We start from the raw sequence: 19,151 nt of genomic DNA, 5'->3' as shown, positions 1-19,151 counted from the left end.
TGGTTCCTCTCCCTCTCTCTCTCTCTCTCTCTCTCTCTCTCCCGCCTCTCTCTCCCTCTCTTGCCAAAGCACACAACTAAAATATTAAATCCATTTGATAAAATTAGCTTCTCAGTGCAGATGTGTAACAGCAGTGACTTCACCTGATGTGAGAGGGAAGCGTTCAACCTCTCTTCACTCAGCCGTGAGTTGGAGTGAAGTGAGTTCCACACGGCTCACTGACCTCTGGGAGGGAAGTCTGTTTTAACTCAGTGTCACACAAATACTACAGGAATCCTCCCTCTGCTTGGCTGCAGCCGAGCAAAGTGCTGCTGAGAGTTCCTGTCTCTGGATACACAGACAATTGTGTAGTTCATTGTTTATATTCATATTTATATGCAAGTATATTACATGTAAATTTAAAAAATATATATACAAACTCAGCAATCCCCTGCCAGTAAATCAAATAAATCATAACACCAATCTGAGATATTCACAGCTGTTTTCATTACCATCCATCATCTTCTCCTTTGTGGGTCGGGGGGGTGGGGGACAGATTGCAAGCTAATCAGAGAGAAACCCTGCCTGGTGCTGGGTAGGATGTGTACAGTGGTTTTATCTGATGTTTCTCCACTGAAAATACTTCATGCTGCTGCTATTTCCTTCGTGAATGCTCCACAGAGTTAGAGGACAGAGGACAGTACACGTGGGATTTCAGTAACACAAATAAAACCTATCACAGCTTTAAAACGTATTATTGTCTTTAAAAGAACTCTGACATTTTAGAATACATGTTTGTGTAATTTGCTGGGACCTAAGAGAAGTAAGACGTGTGTGTTTTATTCCATCTGCTTCATCCACATTAATCTGATCTAATCTGTTTATTCTGCAAAATGTGTCTCTGTGAGGAGACAGTAATAGAAAAAATCAACTCAAGTTCTAGGCCGCATTTTGCTGTGACGCATTTCATTTTTTGCAGTTGCAATAAACAACAAAGTTCGTGGCGCTGTCTTTCTCCTGCAGCAGCTTTCACATTTTCAAACCTCGGCCAGAACGCTGTCTCCCACATTCCTGTGAGGGAGATTTAAGAGTTCACTTTTTTTATTTGGTGACACTTGTTTCCAAGATGGCTCCTGGACAACCCGTCATATCTGTCCGCTGGCGAGACACTGGGATGTAAACTGACGTAGTTTACAAACAAACTTCAGGATTAACCTGCCTTGCCAATTAATGCTAATTAATCAAATTATAATGTGGTTTTGATCAACTCTGGTAGATTTTTTGAAACCAACATAAGATCCAAACACAACCTAAAGGCCTGAACAGCGGCTGGACGGAGGTGGAGGGAGAAGGTAAGGAATCATTCCTGCTCCAGGTTTGTGACATCATCCTCCCCACTGCTCACGTCCAGACCAAACAGGGCGATGTGTCTGCTTTCCATTTACTCCTTTAAGTCCCCTGCTCGCCCTCTCCTCTCCTCTCCTCTCCCTCCTCTCTTTCTCTCTTTTCCTTTCTTTAGGGAAAGGGGGAGGAGGAACAGAGAGGTGGCAGCACTCCAGGAGTTTGGAAGTTTGTCCCATCCCAGTCTTGAACTCAGCACCACAGCTCCTCTGGTTTGAGACTGGAAGGGTGTCTGTCTCTTTCTGTGTCGGCCGTTTCCCCCCCCCTTCACTCAGGACCCCTTCCTCTGTAATCAGGGACCTTATCACTGCTCTGCTCAGCCACCGTCCCTCGGGAGGTGCTGGACAAGCCAGCGAGGGGAATTTACCAGGAGGATAATGACCCAAAGTCCAGCTTGCAGGCATTTTACATAAGTGATTTTTCTTTCTTCTCAAAAAACAAATACAGTGGAGCACAACTACTTCAGCTCAGGGTAAGTTTCTAAGTTTGCTATTTTGGAGAAAGTTGCAGAAAGATTCTTGCACACTAGATTCTAGTCATAACATGCGAGCCTATGATGGATGCCATAACTACAGCGTTGCACAGAGGTTTTGGATTCTAGCTCATAAATATCAGACAGCATGCGTTTAGCAGCGTGACTGAAGCCTGTACTTTAGTGGTGAGAGTGCAGGAGGTGAAGGAGGCGTCCTCAGAAATGTCATTCAGCCTGCGTGTTGCATGTGAGTGGAGAGGAGTGCCTGCTCTCCTTTTCTCTCTGAAATATGTTTTTGCCATTCTACTCTTGTGTTTGACACGCTTGGGATCTGACCCCAGATCAGTGTGAGAGCTGTGTGCCTCTTGTTCGATGCGAGCAGCAACCAGTAGAACCTGAGAACAACCGATTATTTCACATTGTTCAGGAGCTCATTCTCGTGCAAAGTCTTTCAGCGACTCAATCGATCATTCAGTTAATTTGCAAAGTCTCCACAACCGCAGCCCGAGAGCTCCAAAGAGGAGTAAGTGGACGAGTAGATGTTTCCACTGCAGCAGGAGCCAGAACCACACCCTCAGAAACCAGTGCAGCAGTGGAAAAGTGCGAAGAGAGTCTTTCCATACCAGTGGCCAGATGCACCAGGAGAACCAGAAGGGGTTCTGTGGGTGTGTGTGTGGTAGTGGTGGGTGATGACTCATAACATGGTTGCAGGGTTTAATGATCCAGGTGTAAATCATTAATCTTTCACCTCTTCTACAAAACTGCCCAAGCAGCGAGAGGAATCTTTCACTCTGCGCATCTGGGATTTGCTGCACGAATTAAATTGATTTATTCTTCTGAGTTTCAACATAATGAAATTACAGTGAACATTTCCCATTATTAATAATTCTCCCTGAGCTTCTTCTTCCACATAGTTTTGTGTTTGCATGAAATCGGTTGCTAAGCTACAGAAGGGAAGAACTTGGCCCCTGGTCAAGAGCAGAAGGGAATCTTGGTGTGCGCTCCAGATTTGGTTTTATCTGAAGTATTTACACATAATTTACTACGAGCTTCAGGACAATGCAGCTCCTCTCGGAACATCTGAGCTCTCACTGGCAGAGATCCACCCGATGACTCTCAGGGTTTCAGGAGATGCAGCATTAATCAGGATCCGTATGTTTTATGGCCCGTCCACGCGCTCCAGCTCTTTTCTTTTTTCCCTCTGATGCAGCACAGATGTCTGCTAGGATTTGAACTTTTTTTTTAAACAGAGGTCTAATTTCAGAAAAGAAGAAAAAACCCATAGACGATTGCAGAACTATGCACAGGTTGGAGGTCTGAGCACCGTGTACATGTGGGAGAGTTAATTTCTGGAGCCAGCTCTGGAAGGTTCCAAGGTCTCGATTGAGAAAATAAAGTTCACCCTAGTAGTCTCTGAAATGACCTCATCTTACTAAGTGATCCCACTCAGCTGTGAACGATGAATATCGAGTTCCTTGCTACAAGCGGTTTCGTCATGTGTTGCTTTTATAATAATTAATACTGCACAAGGGTCAAGCTGAACATTTGAACTCAGCCACATTTCCCTTATTGGCCATTGTTCTTGAGCACACATCTGCTGGGTGTCAGATGGGCTAATACACATCAGCTGTGTGGAACCGCCTGCCCACTCCCCCCCCCCTCTTCTTAACTCCATCATCCACCTTCCTCTCACGTGTGCCACACATGGGCCGCGGGTCCATACAGTCTGGTAATAGATTCCTGCATGCAGAGGATTTCTATGTGAAAGTCTCAGATAGAGTTTGAAGCCGTGACTTCATGAAGCCAGCGAGTGGCAGTGTGGAGCCGTCTCACAGCCTGAAGCAGCTCCACAGCCGCAGCCTTTACTGTCTCACTTGTCTCACTCATCTCTGTCAACAGTTTGTAGAGAGAGATTTATTGTGCACAGACAAAAACAATTAATTCATTCACTCCATGGTGAGCTGATGAAGGAGATATCTGGCTCGTTGGTTACTAACTGCTGCAGCATGTTCACCAGCTCCCTCGTTAACTTTATTTGGCTTTTTAACGAGGCCCGGGGGAGCTTCTTCAGTGGGAACGATGCTGACCAGACAAATGAGACTGAATCTAGAGAAATAAAACAATAAAATCAATGAGCTGATGGATTCTGGAACAGAAGTGAGGGAGGCTGCAGAGTTCTGCTGATTCATTCTCAGTGGGCGTGTCACTAGAGGCGGCTGTTTTCATTGATAGGCTCAGTAGTCATCCAAATATACAAAAGTATAGATTATATCTGCTTTAAGTATTTACTTGATTGATTGATCTGACCTGCATTTTGTGAACGTGCAGTTAGTAATATTACAATCTGCCACTGAAGCTGATGGAAGCGTGTGCTGCTGCTGTGTGTGTGTGTTTGTGTGTGTGTGTGTGTGTGTGTGTGTGTGTGTGTGTGTATGTGTGTGTGTGGTCTTCTATAAATGAGTGTGTGAGGTCCAGCTGCCAACATGCTCCAGTTTGCTCATGGGCACCAGCGTGTGGAGCTTAAGGGAAAAAACTAAAAGATGAAAATGGCTCCTCATCTTTGACTCAGGTTGATGATGATGATGATGTTGCACATGTGTGGAACCTACATGGAGCTCCAGGAGATTTCATGTTTGTTTGGGCGGTTGTGGCTCAGGAGTAGAGACGGTCATCCACTAACCAGTAGGTAGTTCGATCCCCGGCTCCTCCAGTCTGCATCACCAGGTCGTTGGGCAATACACTGAACCGCCGATGGTATGAATGGTGAAAAGTTCTGCTTGATGAAGATCTGTATGGTTTTGTGTGTGAAAAGACAAAGCACTTTGAGTTGGATCTATATGAATACAGTTTTATAGCTTTTTAAAACCCCTGTATTGTTTTTTATTTTTGAAAATGGCCATCCACCAGCAGCAGAGAATAAAAAGTAACAGCAAACACATGCCGATTCCCCCCCGAAGCCTTTGGATCTTGTCCAGGGGACAGTGATGATAAATGGTCTGGAAGCATCACTTATACTTGGAATGGAATTATTTAGAAATGAAACCGTGTCTCAATTTCGCAATTTTGAAGCTGTGAAGTTTTTTTAATTTGTGCCAGGGAAAGAAGGAACATACAAAGACAGAGTAAAATACAATTTGCTGAATGAGGAACTTATTAATAAAGTTTGTATGAATGTCAGATGTTTGGTGCAGAGAGTTTGAGCTGAGAACTACATTATTATTTAAAGTTGCTGATCAATATTGGTTATTTACACTAGAGGGCAGAATGAGCTCATTGATAAGTAAATAGTGAGCATGTCACCCATTGTACCATCAATTACCTTCATATTAAAGCTACAATAATAACTTGATTATCGATAACTTCATTAATTTATTAATCAGGATTAAATGACACTGTGTAATGTGAGAGGTCACACACACTTAATTAACCCTTTTAGCTCATTGTTTTGGTTTTATGGAAGATAAATGGTTCAGTCCAAGTGCTTCCACCCCATGAAGCTGTTGTATGTGCCCCCCCCCCCTCCCCTGTCCTCATATTGATTGAAATGTCCCTCAGCAGTTAGTTAAGACCAAAAGGTTCCACAGATCAACATGAGTCTGTGCTTTGCTTTCTTTTGATGATAATATGTCAAATTGAGTGAGTTAGATATTCAGTTTGTTTGCATTAAAGCAGAAGTTTCCTCACTTTCATCCTGAATTCAGTCTTTAGTGTAATTCCCCCGGCTGCCGTTGTTTTGGCTGCTTGAAGGAGGGAAAACAGGAGTTCACTGTGCTGCTCTGTTTTCCTCTGTGGCGGCGAAGGGAAACCGTGGTGTTGACACATTGCGCGGCCAGGTCTAACGTAGGAGAAAAGTGGCTTCTAAGTGACCTGGAGTCACATGAGCACGAGTGGAGAACACAAACATCTGCTCCACTGTCCAGGGGAGTTTACAGGTCCTTGAGGTAAAGGAGCTGGGTCGTTATGGCCAGTGACAGCATGTCAGGGAAATGCAGAGGAAAATATACTTCTCACTCCCAAAGTGGATTCTGGTCAAAGAATATACTGTTCAACTTTCCTTACTTTGTTAAAATGGCTTCCCCAAAAAGTATGTGTTTTATGAGTTGAGGATTATCACTGAATATTTAAATGTGCAATAGTAATGAGCTTCATCACCAGTTCATGTTCACAGTTGGAGAATCTATTTGTTGACACTGATATTCAGCCACGACAAAACTCTGCAGCTGCCCTCCATCATTCTCAGTTCGTTTATATCCCTCAGACTTTAACTGTATTTACAACATTCCTAAAATTATGTATCTTGATGATCACACAAGTTTTGTTCTCCTGTGCAGAGTGTGGTTTGCATAAACACTGGACACAGCAAAGTACAAACATGTAATGTTGCATTACAAACTTCAGCCATGTGTGTACTGTTATTCATAAACAGATGCTTGTTCATTAACACCTGTGCAGCCTTCAGTAATTGACATTACTGATGATTTTCGCTGGGGCATTGCAGGGAACATAACATAAACTTAGGATAACATAAACCCAGAGAAGCAGACTTATGCCTGGAAGGTTGCTGGTTTGAGGCTCATTGTGGGTTGGTGCCCTTGAGCAAGATCCTAAACCTCCAACTGCTCAGCAGCCAAACATAGGACAGTGGTTGTATGGGAGTGTGTTATTTTGGGTAAAAAAGCAACAAATGAGCCAAACCACAGCTTTAAATATGGTGTTTAAAGACACAAACATTAAGTTAAAGACACAACATGACGTTAACATCTTCTCCACTTTACACAAACTCCCTGTGACTCTATGTTCCATTAGAGAAGCTCCTGACAACAGATGAACGGGACATTGTACGTTGTAGAAAAAGCTCATTCAGTTCAAATAAAGTAGACTCACTCAACACCACTTTCCATCCCTCCCTCCTAAGCCCAGAGGAACCGACTCTCAGCTTATAACCGTTACTTTCCATCATTTAGCCCAATGGGGAAGATTTCACCGTTTACAGGCTGCGTTTAACCATCTCACTTCTCAGAATCCCTTTTATAAGTCTGTGTTTATTCGTGTTGGTGAAACCCTGATTACAGAATGACACGTCTGCCAGATCACAGCTGGAGGTTTTTGGTGGAGTTGGGTGGCATTTGTTTTTTCTCACATTGCAGTTTTACAGTTTTCGGTTTGCGTCAGTGTGTTAAAATGCTCGAGTTCTCCAGCTCAGGCAGCGTTAATGAGCTGCTGGATCCACGTCTCACCTCAGGTGCTCTCAGATGTTACAGTTCAGCTGAGTGTGCACGTGTGGCTCCTGGATCTTAGTGAGGACTGGTGTGAGTCTGAGACACAGAAAGTTGAAAATTGGTGAGGACAACCCCATCGCTTCTCTCTGGGCTAAGGAACAATCATGATTGTGTGTGTGTGTGTGTGTGTGTGTGTGTGTGTGTGTATACCCTTTGAGAATGATTTGGCATCGGTTATTGATAGCAAGTCATGAATGAACAACTTTGTTTTAAAAACAATTCCATGCTGGCAAACACAGCTGAGGTTACATTATTTGATTCAATTTGAGTTGGAAGATTTTTCTCCGAGGATAAATAGCTCAACGCAAAAGGTTTGTTTTCTTTTCTCAACTTGACGCCCTGACTGTACACGATTAGATCGGTGGTCGGCCGCCTTCCCTTCAGTTCCTGAGACATTACTGAAGAATCTGAAATTAATAGAACCCTGCCCCCCCACTGCTGTCAAACAGGACTCCAACAAGGCAACACTTATTTTGAGAGGTGGAAAGTTCAGTCCGTGCCAAGCAGAGTTAATTACTACAGCACACAGGCTGGTCGTTTTAACAGGTGGTTCTGATCAGTACCAGTGCTCTGACTCCCGGGTCTGCACTGATGTCCTCAGGTGAAACAGGCTGTGGGCGCGAAAAGGGTTAAAATAGGGTTAAAATAAGGATTTAAACAATTAAGAGGTCAGGTTTTGAAATGTCACCTTTTTGCCGTGTTCATCATCATCTTGGAATTTGGACAAGGGGAACAAGCTCTTGTCTGCCTGGTGGTCATGTGATGTAGTGAAATGGTTTAATAGGCAACTCAGTTGTTTTCACACTGCTCATCTTTCTCTTATGTGTTGTGTGGAAGATTAAACGTTTCACTCTTGGCTAAATATATAAGCTGATGTAATGTTGTAGTCGAGCTAAATTAGTGAATGCATTGTTTCAAAAAAGAAAATCCCTGAAAGAGAAACGTAACCATACTGCTCCAACAGCCAACACTCCATGAGAATATAAGTTGAAAACCTTAAAGCAGTTTTTTTTTTTTTCATTTCCCAGGCGTTGCCTTTCTCTCCTCTGAAGATGAGGCGGCACCGGTTGTTACCGTTCTGTGCGCTTCTGGGCGTCCTGTTCGCAGGATTCCTCCCAAAACTCGATGCTCAGGAAGGTAAGTTGAAACAAGTTGATCTCAGCAGTGCGATCTTTTTGCAGAGGATCTCTTTCTTTTCAGCAAAGCTCAGTAGGATATGAATGTGTCGGTCAATTATTTTATCTGCATCTACACCTGTTTAAATATTGAATTTTACGCAAACTAAACTAAAACATTTACAAAGTATGGAATGTATTTTTCTCTTCTTCACTCCAATGAGCATTGGTGGTGAAGTTAATAGAATGATTACTATTATATTAAAATGTGATTTCAAACAGTGTATCTCAGTGAGAAAGAAACATTTAAATGAAATCCCAGAAGCAGAGTTCCAAGTCCAGTTGGATGCTTTTGATAAACAATGCAGAATGATTCTGTCAAAGTTAGAGTTTCATGTAAAACCATGACAGTTTATATTCATGTTTTGGTACTAAAACAATGTTTTGGTCCCAAACGCGAAGCATCTTTTTCACTGGTCTTTACTTCTGTCCTCTACACACTCTCTTTTGAAGATTGTGCACAAGGGTTGGCAGCAGATGTATACTTTCTAGTGGATTCATCTTGGAGTATTGGAAAAGAGAACTATGAGCATGTCAGACATTTTCTATACAGCCTGATACAATCGCTGCACCAGGTTGGAGAGGACAGGTTTAAATTTGCCCTTGTGCAGTACAATACCAGGCCTGAGACTGAGTTCCAGCTCAACAGCTACCCATCAACACAGGGTGCCCTGTCACACATCAAGCATATGTCTTATCGTGGTGGGGGAACCCGCACTGGCCTGGGCCTGGAATTCTTGATACGTACACACTTGACCACGGCATCGGGCAGCCGTGCTGCTGAAGGCGTGGCGCAGGTGGTGGTGGTGCTAACAGACGGGCGATCCCAGGATGACGTGGTGGAGCCGGCTCAGGTCCTGCGGCTGGCAGGCGTGGAGATGTTTGCAGTTGGAGTTCAGGATGCAGTGGACTCGGAGCTCAGGGAGATGGCTAGTCGGCCTCATGACACTCATGTTTTCAGTGTAGACTCATTCCTCTCCTTGCGGGACATAACCCAAGATTTAGTAGTGGGTCTTTGCGGCGCAGTGGCCCAGTCATGGGGGGCTCCGGTGGCAAATGAGGCCCCTGTGGCTGGAGGAGGGACAGGTAATGAAATGGGACCAGTGTCACTACTATACTAATATGTGAACATGTGCAGGCGGAAGATGCTGCATATGTGGTCACGTCTGGAATTGATCATTAACACATTATTACGTGTGTTTTTTTTTAACCACAATAACCTTTCACTACCCACCTGCAGAATTAACATCACATGGTTTGTCTTAGCACATTCACTATACCCCTAATACTTTACAAATCACAGTAGGACTTGCATGTGATTGAAACACCTTCTGCATCTTAGAGTATTCACGTTGTTATACAGGGACATATATGCTGTGTAAGGAAACATTTGAAGCATTATGAATATTTGGCCTGAGATGCTGTTAAAACTGATAATTAATAAAGTTGTGTTGGTATCAGCAATAATCTTACTCCCGCTGTTAGACACACATTTCTCCAGCTGTAGGTGAGAGGACACATTTAGACACAGCAGCAGAATGAAATGATAAAATGGATTAAACAAACATCTCAGATTGAGAAAAGGATGATCTCAAAGATTAATACTTTTTAAAAAACCTCACTCAAAATCAAAAATCTTTTAACAATAGCTAACCACGCCCCACTGCTTACATGTCTTGCATATGTATGTTGTCTTTATCAGTCACAATGTCTATTTGTGTGAAATATATATGCAATATTGTGTATTTGAAACAGTGATGAACCTGCCTGGATCCATCTTTGACACTGCTACAGAAGAAGTACTTGGAGAATGCTCTTATACGTAGATTTCTATAAATCATGTCCAATGTATTGAATGTGAAGAAGAAAAGTCCAGTATTACCATTCTCCAGTACAGTTAACTGTCAGCACCAAGGATGGACCACAGGGTCATGACCGGTCGTTTTATCTGAGGTCCGTAACAAGAGTCTGCATGGGATGGCTGAACTCAGTGGAGCTCATACAAAGGACAAGTCCTTCAGTCACAGTGGAACTTCCTTTGGCCAATTGTCACAATTACTGTAACAATCAATATTTAGGTTTGATTCCATTGGTTTCATTATGTGCCAGAGTGCTAATCTGCCTCTGGGTTACTAAGCTGTTACCCTGCTTATAACCTTGAAAAATTACTTTTACATCATTGGTTATTTAGAGGTTCATACAAAACACCACACTATTTGAAAATCATCCCAAAAAGATTGTCCAATTGGCCAGAAATGTCCTTACATTGCACATTACATTTTACAGCAATCCTAAGAAAACAACTCAGCATCACTTCAGGAAGTCTCCCTGGTTCAGCCTACATGCAGCATGATGTGTTTTTCCACTGTTGTTGTGATTATTTGTTCACTCTGAACATCACTTGACATTGACATGCTAGCACGAGTTCTCTGATTTAATTCTTTGTCTCTGTCCCACCATGTTAACGCTTTCACAAGTTCCATTTTGTTGTGTTCTCTCTTTCTCTCCTTAAAGCACAAGAATCAGCCGACCTAGTAATCTTAATTGATGGATCACAGAACGTTGGAGCGGCGAACTTCCCCTTTGTGCGTGATTTGGTTTTGAGAATCATTGAGCGCCTTGATGTGGGCAGGGACACCGTTCGGGTGGCCTTGGCCCTATACAACTCCAGCCCAGAGATAAAGTTCTATCTAAATAGCTATGAGAGCAAATCGTCAGTCCTGGAAGCCGTGAAGGGCCTTGCCTACTCAGGGGGCGACGAATCTAACCTTGGGGCTGCCTTGGAGGAAGTGGCCGAGAGCCTATTGGGCGAATCAGCTGGGGGCAGGGCAGATGAGGGTGTGCCCCAGATGCTGCTGGTTATAAGTGCTGGGCCAACCACAGACGATACTGGTGCTGGTGACCGGGCCCTTAAGAGGGCTGGCGTCATCACGTTCGGCGTGACGATTGGTGACACCGCCACTGCAGATCTGGAAGTAGTAGCTACAGACAAAAGTTTTGTCCTGTTGGCCCCTGATTTCAGAGCAGTGGCTAACATGTTTGACCAGCTGCTCCCATACATTAACGGGGTGGTCCAGCGCACCATTATAGTTCATACTGAATTCACAGAAGGTATGTAACTTCTCTGTAAATGTTGATGGGGAACTGTGGTTTTGAAACGGGAATTAATCAAGTGCATGAACTCATAATTAATATGATTTAGTGTACAAGGTAAGATATGTATGTGCTTAACATTAAATTGCTTTATTTTCAATTGCGATGAGAGCTTTTGATGGGTGGTGATAACACAGTTTAAGAATTAAGAACTCTTTGTGTTCTGAGCTGAAATATTTTGAAAATTTAAATTAAAAGACATTTAAGCAGTGCTATTTAACTGTTTATACAAATACAAAATATAGATCTAATGACAGAAAATCCTTGGTAGCATATGTTAACTCAATATTCACAGCTTTATTAACATTTATTGTCTAAAACGTTGCTTTTATTCTCATTCATGTTGAATTCTTCCTTTCTTTTCAGTCTTGGCTGTTGGAAAACGAGACATAATTTTCCTTATCGACAGTACCATGGGTGCAACGCTAATCAACTCTGTGCGCGAATTCATCAGGCAGTTTGTCAACCGCATGCCAATTGGTCCCGATGAAGTTCAAGTGGGCATAGCCACGTTCAGCAATAACCCTCGCCTCGAGATGGATCTCAACACCCATGGATCCAAAGAAGCCTTGAGTGCTGCCTTGCCCTCCATCAAACCAAGACCTGGACAGAGTATCAATATTGGAGCAGCTTTGGAGTTTGTGCGAACCCGAATGATAGTTCCTGAGAAGGGCAGTCGTTATCAACAGGGGATACCGCAACTTTTACTGCTGTTGACCAGTAAAAAGTCCAGTGACAGTGTGGAAGCATCTGCCAGGGAATTGCAACGAATGGGTGTCCTGACCCTGGCCGTAGGATCCAAGGCTGCTGACGAGCAGGAGCTGAGGCAGATCGCCTTCACTGACAGCATCGTGTTCATGCTGAGGGACTTCCGTGGACTGCTCCGCCCACCCATCCCAGATCCAATCATTGGTGCACTCTCCACTCTAGCTGGGGTGGTTGTGACTGAAGTACCCACAGAGCCAGGTGTTGTATTCCAATCATATCTCTTAAATTTCAAGGAAAAACAAATGCAGGATTTTAATAGCATATGAAATTGGTTGTGATGTGAGAAATTGTTGATTGTCAACCCAACTGAACAGATAGGGGAGATTTTGGGCAGATTAGTTATCAAAACAACAATTTGGTAACAAATGCACCATGAAACAATTAGAGGATTGGCTTTGCAATTTTGAATTTTACAAAATGGTGATGTCTTGCAATGCAATGACAGAGTGGTAGACATTTGCTGATGATAATGATGCAAGTATAAATGTCCACCACAAAACACTATAGGATGATGTTGCAGCAAAAGTTGAGACGGATTCCAAAAAAATTACCAAATGGTTACATCCTCTTTAGATGTTAGCAACACCGCGCCATTTACACTCAGTTGGTGTTAAACATGGGACATCGTATTACAAATGAGTGAGTCTTTGTTTCTTGTGCTTTTTTCCTCAGTGGTGGAGATAACTACAGTGCAGACTCAAAGAGTGATCAGAGACATTGTATTCCTTGTGGATGGCTCAAACTACATCGGCAATACTAACTGGCCCTATGTGAGAGACTTCATGATCAATGTGGTCAACCAGTTAGATGTACGCCCTGAAAGGGTCCGGATTGGCCTCGTGCAGTTTGCTGCAGATCCAAGAATTGAATTCTATTTGAACAGCTACAACAACAGAGCAGATGTTGTGAATAAAATCTCTCAACTTAGTCTGATTGGAGGCTCAGTTTTGAATACAGGAGCTGCCATGAACCATGCCCTCGCCAAAATGTTTTCGGCCTCAGCCGGGTCACGCAAGAGGCAAGGAGTCCAGCAGGTGTTGGTTCTGATCACAGGTGGTCCATCCCAGGATGAGGTCAAGTCCGTAGCTGATAAGGCCGCTGTGGAGAGAGTTTTGACCTTCACGGTCAGTTCTGGGCAAGCAGATGAAACCCTCCTGAGATCAGTGGCCTTTGTTCCAGATTTGGCTTATCATGAGAGGAGCTTCTCTTCTTTACCCGCTATGGCAGAAGTCATCATGCCAAAGTTGATAACAGTGGTTGGCGATACAGATATCACATATTTAGAGGAAACAGAAGAACCTGGTGAGTCTCTTTCGATAAATGACATGAATGTGATGTCAGAATATCCAGCTGTAATACAAAGCTTCTTTGGTAACAGTTAATTTTGTTTTCCCGTAGTTACTGTTCCGGGAATGGAAAGGGATGTTGCCTTCCTCATTGACGGCTCAGACAATGTTCGAGCAGACTTCGCCTACGTCCGGGATTTTATAATTAAAGTAATTGAACCACTCGACATTGCGCAAGACAGGGTAAGGATTTCAGTGGTTCAACATAGTGAGAGGCCAACCGCTAGTTTTTACCTCAACACTTATCAAACCAAAGACGATGTGATGAGAGCTGTCAACACGATGGCACCCACTGGTGGACGAAGTCTCAACACAGGCGCTGCTCTAAGATTCATGAAGGACACCATCATGTCTGAGGCGTACGGTAGCCGAGCTAAGCAAAACGTCCCTCAGTTTCTAATCGTTTTGACTGGAGGCAGGTCCAGGGACAATGTGAAGGAGCCTGCTGGTGAACTGAAGACAGGGGGAATCGTACCATTTGGTGTTGGTGTCAAGGATGCAGACCCAAGGCAGATTCAGGACATTTCACACAACCCTTCCTTTGCCTTCACTGTGAAGGAATTCAGTGAGCTTAGCACCCTACCACAAAAGCTCAATAACTATGTGAGCCTCCCCAGGGAAGAGCTTACCCTTGTCCTGCAGCAAGGTAAGACATATCTAGATTCCTATTTGCATGTTGCTGTTTTGATGGATGTCTTGTACTGTATCATGATAACTGTCTCTTATTTATGTCTTAGACAAAAGTGATGCTGTAAAAAGAGATTTTGTGTTCCTACTGGATGGCTCTGATAACACACGAGATGGATTCCCAGATATAAAACTCTTTGTTAAGAGCATAGTGGAGAGCATCTCTGTCAGCGAGGGCCAAGACAGAGTCTCTGTTGTTCAGTTTGCTGATAACCCCGAGGTCAGCTTTTATCTAAATTCTCACAAGACAAAGACTGACATTCAAAATGCCATTGAAAATTTAAGGCACAGGGGTGGAAGGCGCCTTAACATTGGGCAAGCTCTCCAGTTTGTGAGGCACAGTGTCTTCACTTCCTCCAGGGGCAGCAGAAGACTGGAAGGAGTTCCCCAAATGTTAATTCTTCTGAGTAGCAAACCATCAACTGATAATGTAAGAGGCCCAGCCTTTGCTCTTAAAGAGCATGAAATTGTGTCAGTGGGAGTTGGAGTGGGAGATGCCAGTCTTTCAGAGCTGGAAACAATTGCCTTCAAACCTGGTTTTACATACAAGGTCACTGGTTTTTCCAAGTTGCCCTCAATCCAATCACAACTCCTTGCTACACTCAACATAAGCAAAGGAACTCAGGAAACCGAGACTGGAATCTCGGATTTAGTAGGTAAGATTCCACCTTGAATCCAATTTCATGCCTAAAATTAGAGAACAGTATTACTACATATTACTTTTAATTGATGATAAGATGAATAATTACTTATTTGGTGCATCATTCAATTGCATGATATTTATAGATGTATTATTTTTTGAGAAATGTTTTTTTTATTATTATTAGTATTCTCTCAACATCTCCTGATTGCAAGTCTCTTCTATACTTCTTTCTAATTATTTGCTTTAATGTTCCTTTGAAGATAAATCGCCATGTCACACATCTTTTTGATTAAAAGATGGTTCTTTGGCAGTTCTACAGGTCATCTCTTTTTGGAGCTCAGTTTTTGTCTTTTTGTCTGAGCTTCTCACCTTCTCATGCTCATGAATGAGTCTACAAATGTCCTTAATGTGCAGTCCGTGAATTCTTTCTTTCTTTCTACACATGTATCATCTTGTTGATGCAGGGAGCGAAAAGAGGGACATAGTGTTTCTCCTTGATGGTTCAGATGGCTCCAGAAATGGACTTCCTGCTTTTCGAGAATTCATCAGAAGAATGGCCGAAGAGCTAGACATTGATGGAGATAAGGTTCGAGTGGCAGTTGTATTGTATAGCAACAACGCGACAGTTTACTTCAACTTAAAAACTCACAGAACCAAAAAGGCCATCATCTATGCTGTGAGAAGCCTTCGCCATAAAGGAGGAAGACCTCGGAACACCGGGGCTGCTCTACAGTTTGTGCGAGACCATGTTTTCACTGATTCATCCGGGAGTAGAAGACTAGATGATGTCCCTCAGATTCTGTTTTTACTTACTGGAGGCAAATCCAATGATGATGTGACCAGAGCTGCATCAGACCTAAAACAAACTGGTGTTCTATCTTTTGCAATTGGAATGAAAGATGCTAAACAACAGGAGCTCCAAAGAATTGCCTTCTCATCCAGATTCCTTTTCAACCTGCCTGTCTTTGGTGAACTTTTGTCCATTCAGCCGGAGATTGCTGCATTTCTCCAGTCGAAAATACCAATTGAGCCTCCTACTGTTGTAGGTAAGAAGTGTCCCTGATTCGTGGTTGGATCATACTCCCGCCTTCCTAAGGTCGTTCATAGTTTGAACTGAAATGAAACTGCATCCTTCTCTGATGAACACCAGTCAATCAGTTTCATGTTCCTCAAACTATCTCCACTCGCTGATGATGCTTTTTGTTTTGCGGCTATCATCCTTTTTCTTTATATATTGTGGAGTCTTTTGGGACAGCCACATATCAAATGTCATTTCTTTCAACTATTCTTAAGCTCTTACTTGAGCCAATGATAATGACATCATTGATGAATACTAAGAATTTCAGAACACTGAAATCGTTTTTTATCAGCTTTCTCCATCTTTCATTTGTGAAAGAGGAATATGCGTCTTGTAGTTTTCCTCAAAGTTTCTTTTCTTTTCTTCTGGCATCTAACACCTTGCTTGCAATAATTCGTTTGCATTACAATTACTCTGTCTTGACCAACCTTCTAAAGTGTAATTATTGCAACACTGCTGATTGTCTGGTTATTAAATAAGGTTTTCCTGTTCTTTTCTAGTTGAATTAGAGTCCCCACAGAGAGACATAGTCTTTCTATTGGATGGGTCAGAAGCCACACAGAGAGATTTGCCAGCAATGAAAACTGCTGTGCAAAGAGTGGTAGAAACACTCAGTATTGGTGAGAACAAAGATCGTGTTTCTTTGATCCAGTATAGCAGCGATCCACGGACACATTTCAATTTAAACACTTACATGGAAAAAGAAGATGTCCTCAATGCTCTCCATGAGTTGACCCACAAAGGAGGGAATCCGCTCAACACAGGCGCAGCTCTAGAGTATGTGAGAAAAAATGCTTTTACTGACTCCTCCGGGAGTCGGCATCTGGAAGGTGTCCCTCAGATATTGATTCTGCTGACTGGCGGAAGATCTCGAGATGATGTTGCAAGTGCAGCTGTGGCTCTAAAACAGGAACAAATTGTTCCTTTCTGTATTGGCACAAGAAATGCAGACATACTGGAGCTCCAAGTGATTGCACATAATCCTTCCTATGCTTTTTCTGTGCCTCAATTTGATGATATTGGGAGCGTCAATCAACAACTTGTGTCATTTGTGAAAAGGGTGCCTCGACAGCAGCCAAGACTCAAATCACATAATGTATTAGGTAAGACCATCTATCTATCTATCTATCTATCTATCTATCTATCTATCTATCTATCTATCTATCTATCTATCTATCTATCTATCTATCTATCTATCTATCTATCTATCTATCTATCTATCTATCTATCTATCTATCTATCTATCTATCTATCTATCTATCTATCTATCTATCTATCTATCTATCTATCTATCTTTCTATCTATCTATCTATCTATCTATCATAACATTATGTGAAACTAACTGAGTATTATCTTTGTGTTTGTGAAAGGATCTACAGACCAAAATGAATCCATTCAGCGTGATATTGTATTCTTACTGGATTCTTCAGATGAAATGCAAAATGAATTTCAGCCAATGCTTGGCTTTGTTGAGAGGATGGTAGAGAAAATCAATGTGGACGAGAGCAACGACCGTGTCTCAGTCGTGCAATACAGCAGGGAACCTTCTGTTGAATTTCTTCTGAACACGTACACAACTCAGCAAAATGTTGTGGCGAAAGTGCAAAGTCTGAGGCATAAAGGAGGCAAACCCCTCAATACTGGTGCAGCCCTCCAGTATGTCAAGGATCATGTTTTCACAGCCTCTTCTGGAAGTCGACATCAACAGGGTGTTCCTCAGATATTGGTTCTCTTCACTGGTGGACGCTCCAGTGATGATGTCAGAAATGCGGTAGAAAAGTTGAAAGGAATTGGCGTGATGGTGTATGTGGTCGGAACAAAGAATGCAGATATCCTTGACATTCAGACTATTTCACAGGAGTCCGGTCGGGCTTTCTTTGCAGCAGATTCCAGTGATCTTTTAGGAATTGAACAAAAAATATTTGCTGCCACCAAGACGGGTGAACCTCCTGCTCTCACACCAGGATCACATGGTAAGACAAGACAAGGCACAGCATGCACCGTGCATTGTCGACTGATGTAGATCATTCATTTTTACAGACAGTTACGGACTTGTACCTATTTGCGGCTGTTGGATCCATTGGCCATCAGATCACAAACAGATTGGAGTGTGAAGTGAACTTGAACTGTGGGAACAAAACATTTCAGTTTATTTAGACAAAAGAAAACAAGATTAGCTTCTTTTGCAGTAAAAGGTTGTTTTTTAATCAATTCCTGCAGAAACACAGCATTATTACTGGGCTTTGCTTCTCACAACAACATATTCTTGAGATTTACCTTTTTGGACCATTTCATTAGAAGTAGCTACACAAACCAAACTTTGTAGATTGACCAGTAGAACTGTTATAGGCTCATAGAGACAGTTATAGATGCAGGAATATTAAACATTTGCAGGAATAAAGCACTTTTCATCACAAATTTGATCATCAACCGGTTTCTTTAAATGCTCCTGTGATTACAGATCCCAACAGAAGAGATGTTGTATTTTTGCTTGATGGTTCTGATGATTCTCAGCAAAGGTTCCAGGATATTAAAGACTTTGTGCAGAGAGTGGTGACAGACCTAAACGTTGACGCAAACAAAGATCGTGTGGCTGTGGTTCAGTACAGTAACACAGCAGAAATGAATTTTGACCTGAGACATTACTCAGCAGAGGAGGATGTGCTTGATGCAGTAAGACGTCTAAATCATAAAGGTGGTTCTCCTCACAACATTGGAGCAGCTCTGGAGTATGTGAGAGAACATGTCTTTACTCCAGAGTCAGGAAGTAGACTCCTGGAGGGAGTTCCACAGATACTCATACTTGTGAGTGGTGGAAGATCTGGAGATGACATAAGAACGTCAGTGAGAATGCTGAGAGAGATTGGTGTCATCCCAATTACCATTGGAACAACCAATGCAGACACCCTAGAGCTTCAGACAATATCTCATGAACCCAAGTACTCACTCTCTGTCACTGGTTATGAGGAACTTCCTTCTGCTGCACAGGATATGGTATCATTGTTAAAGGAGGCTTCCCCCCATACGGAGGAGCAAACTGCTCCGGCTAAGGGTTTTGGTAAGATTAACAGTTTCTACCTTATCACTTAAAACATTGTTTAGTAAATAAAATTAAAAGAGGAATCATAGTTGACTGTAATCGGAGCTGCTTCCCTGTTACATGCAGAATT

General features: G+C 42.6%; 1 protein-coding gene across 1 annotated transcript in view; it reads left to right on the top strand.

Annotated features, from left to right (window-relative positions):
• The first annotated feature begins 1,665 nt into the window (after positions 1-1,665).
• Positions 1,666-19,151, top strand: part of col6a3 (collagen, type VI, alpha 3) — a 69,713-nt gene continuing 52,227 nt past the window's right edge. Inside the window, exons 1-5 of the mRNA XM_061088711.1 lie at positions 1,666-1,852; positions 8,160-8,268; positions 11,826-12,425; positions 12,900-13,529; positions 13,626-14,219. Coding sequence (XP_060944694.1) covers positions 8,184-8,268; positions 11,826-12,425; positions 12,900-13,529; positions 13,626-14,219 — 1,909 coding nt within the window. The 5' untranslated portion in view covers positions 1,666-1,852; positions 8,160-8,183. The remainder of the gene's footprint in view (positions 1,853-8,159; positions 8,269-11,825; positions 12,426-12,899; positions 13,530-13,625; positions 14,220-19,151) is intronic.

Source organism: Limanda limanda, chromosome 16 (genome assembly GCF_963576545.1).
Source record: "Limanda limanda chromosome 16, fLimLim1.1, whole genome shotgun sequence".
NCBI lineage: Eukaryota > Metazoa > Chordata > Actinopteri > Pleuronectiformes > Pleuronectidae > Limanda > Limanda limanda.
This window is presented reverse-complemented; position numbering and strand designations above follow the sequence as displayed.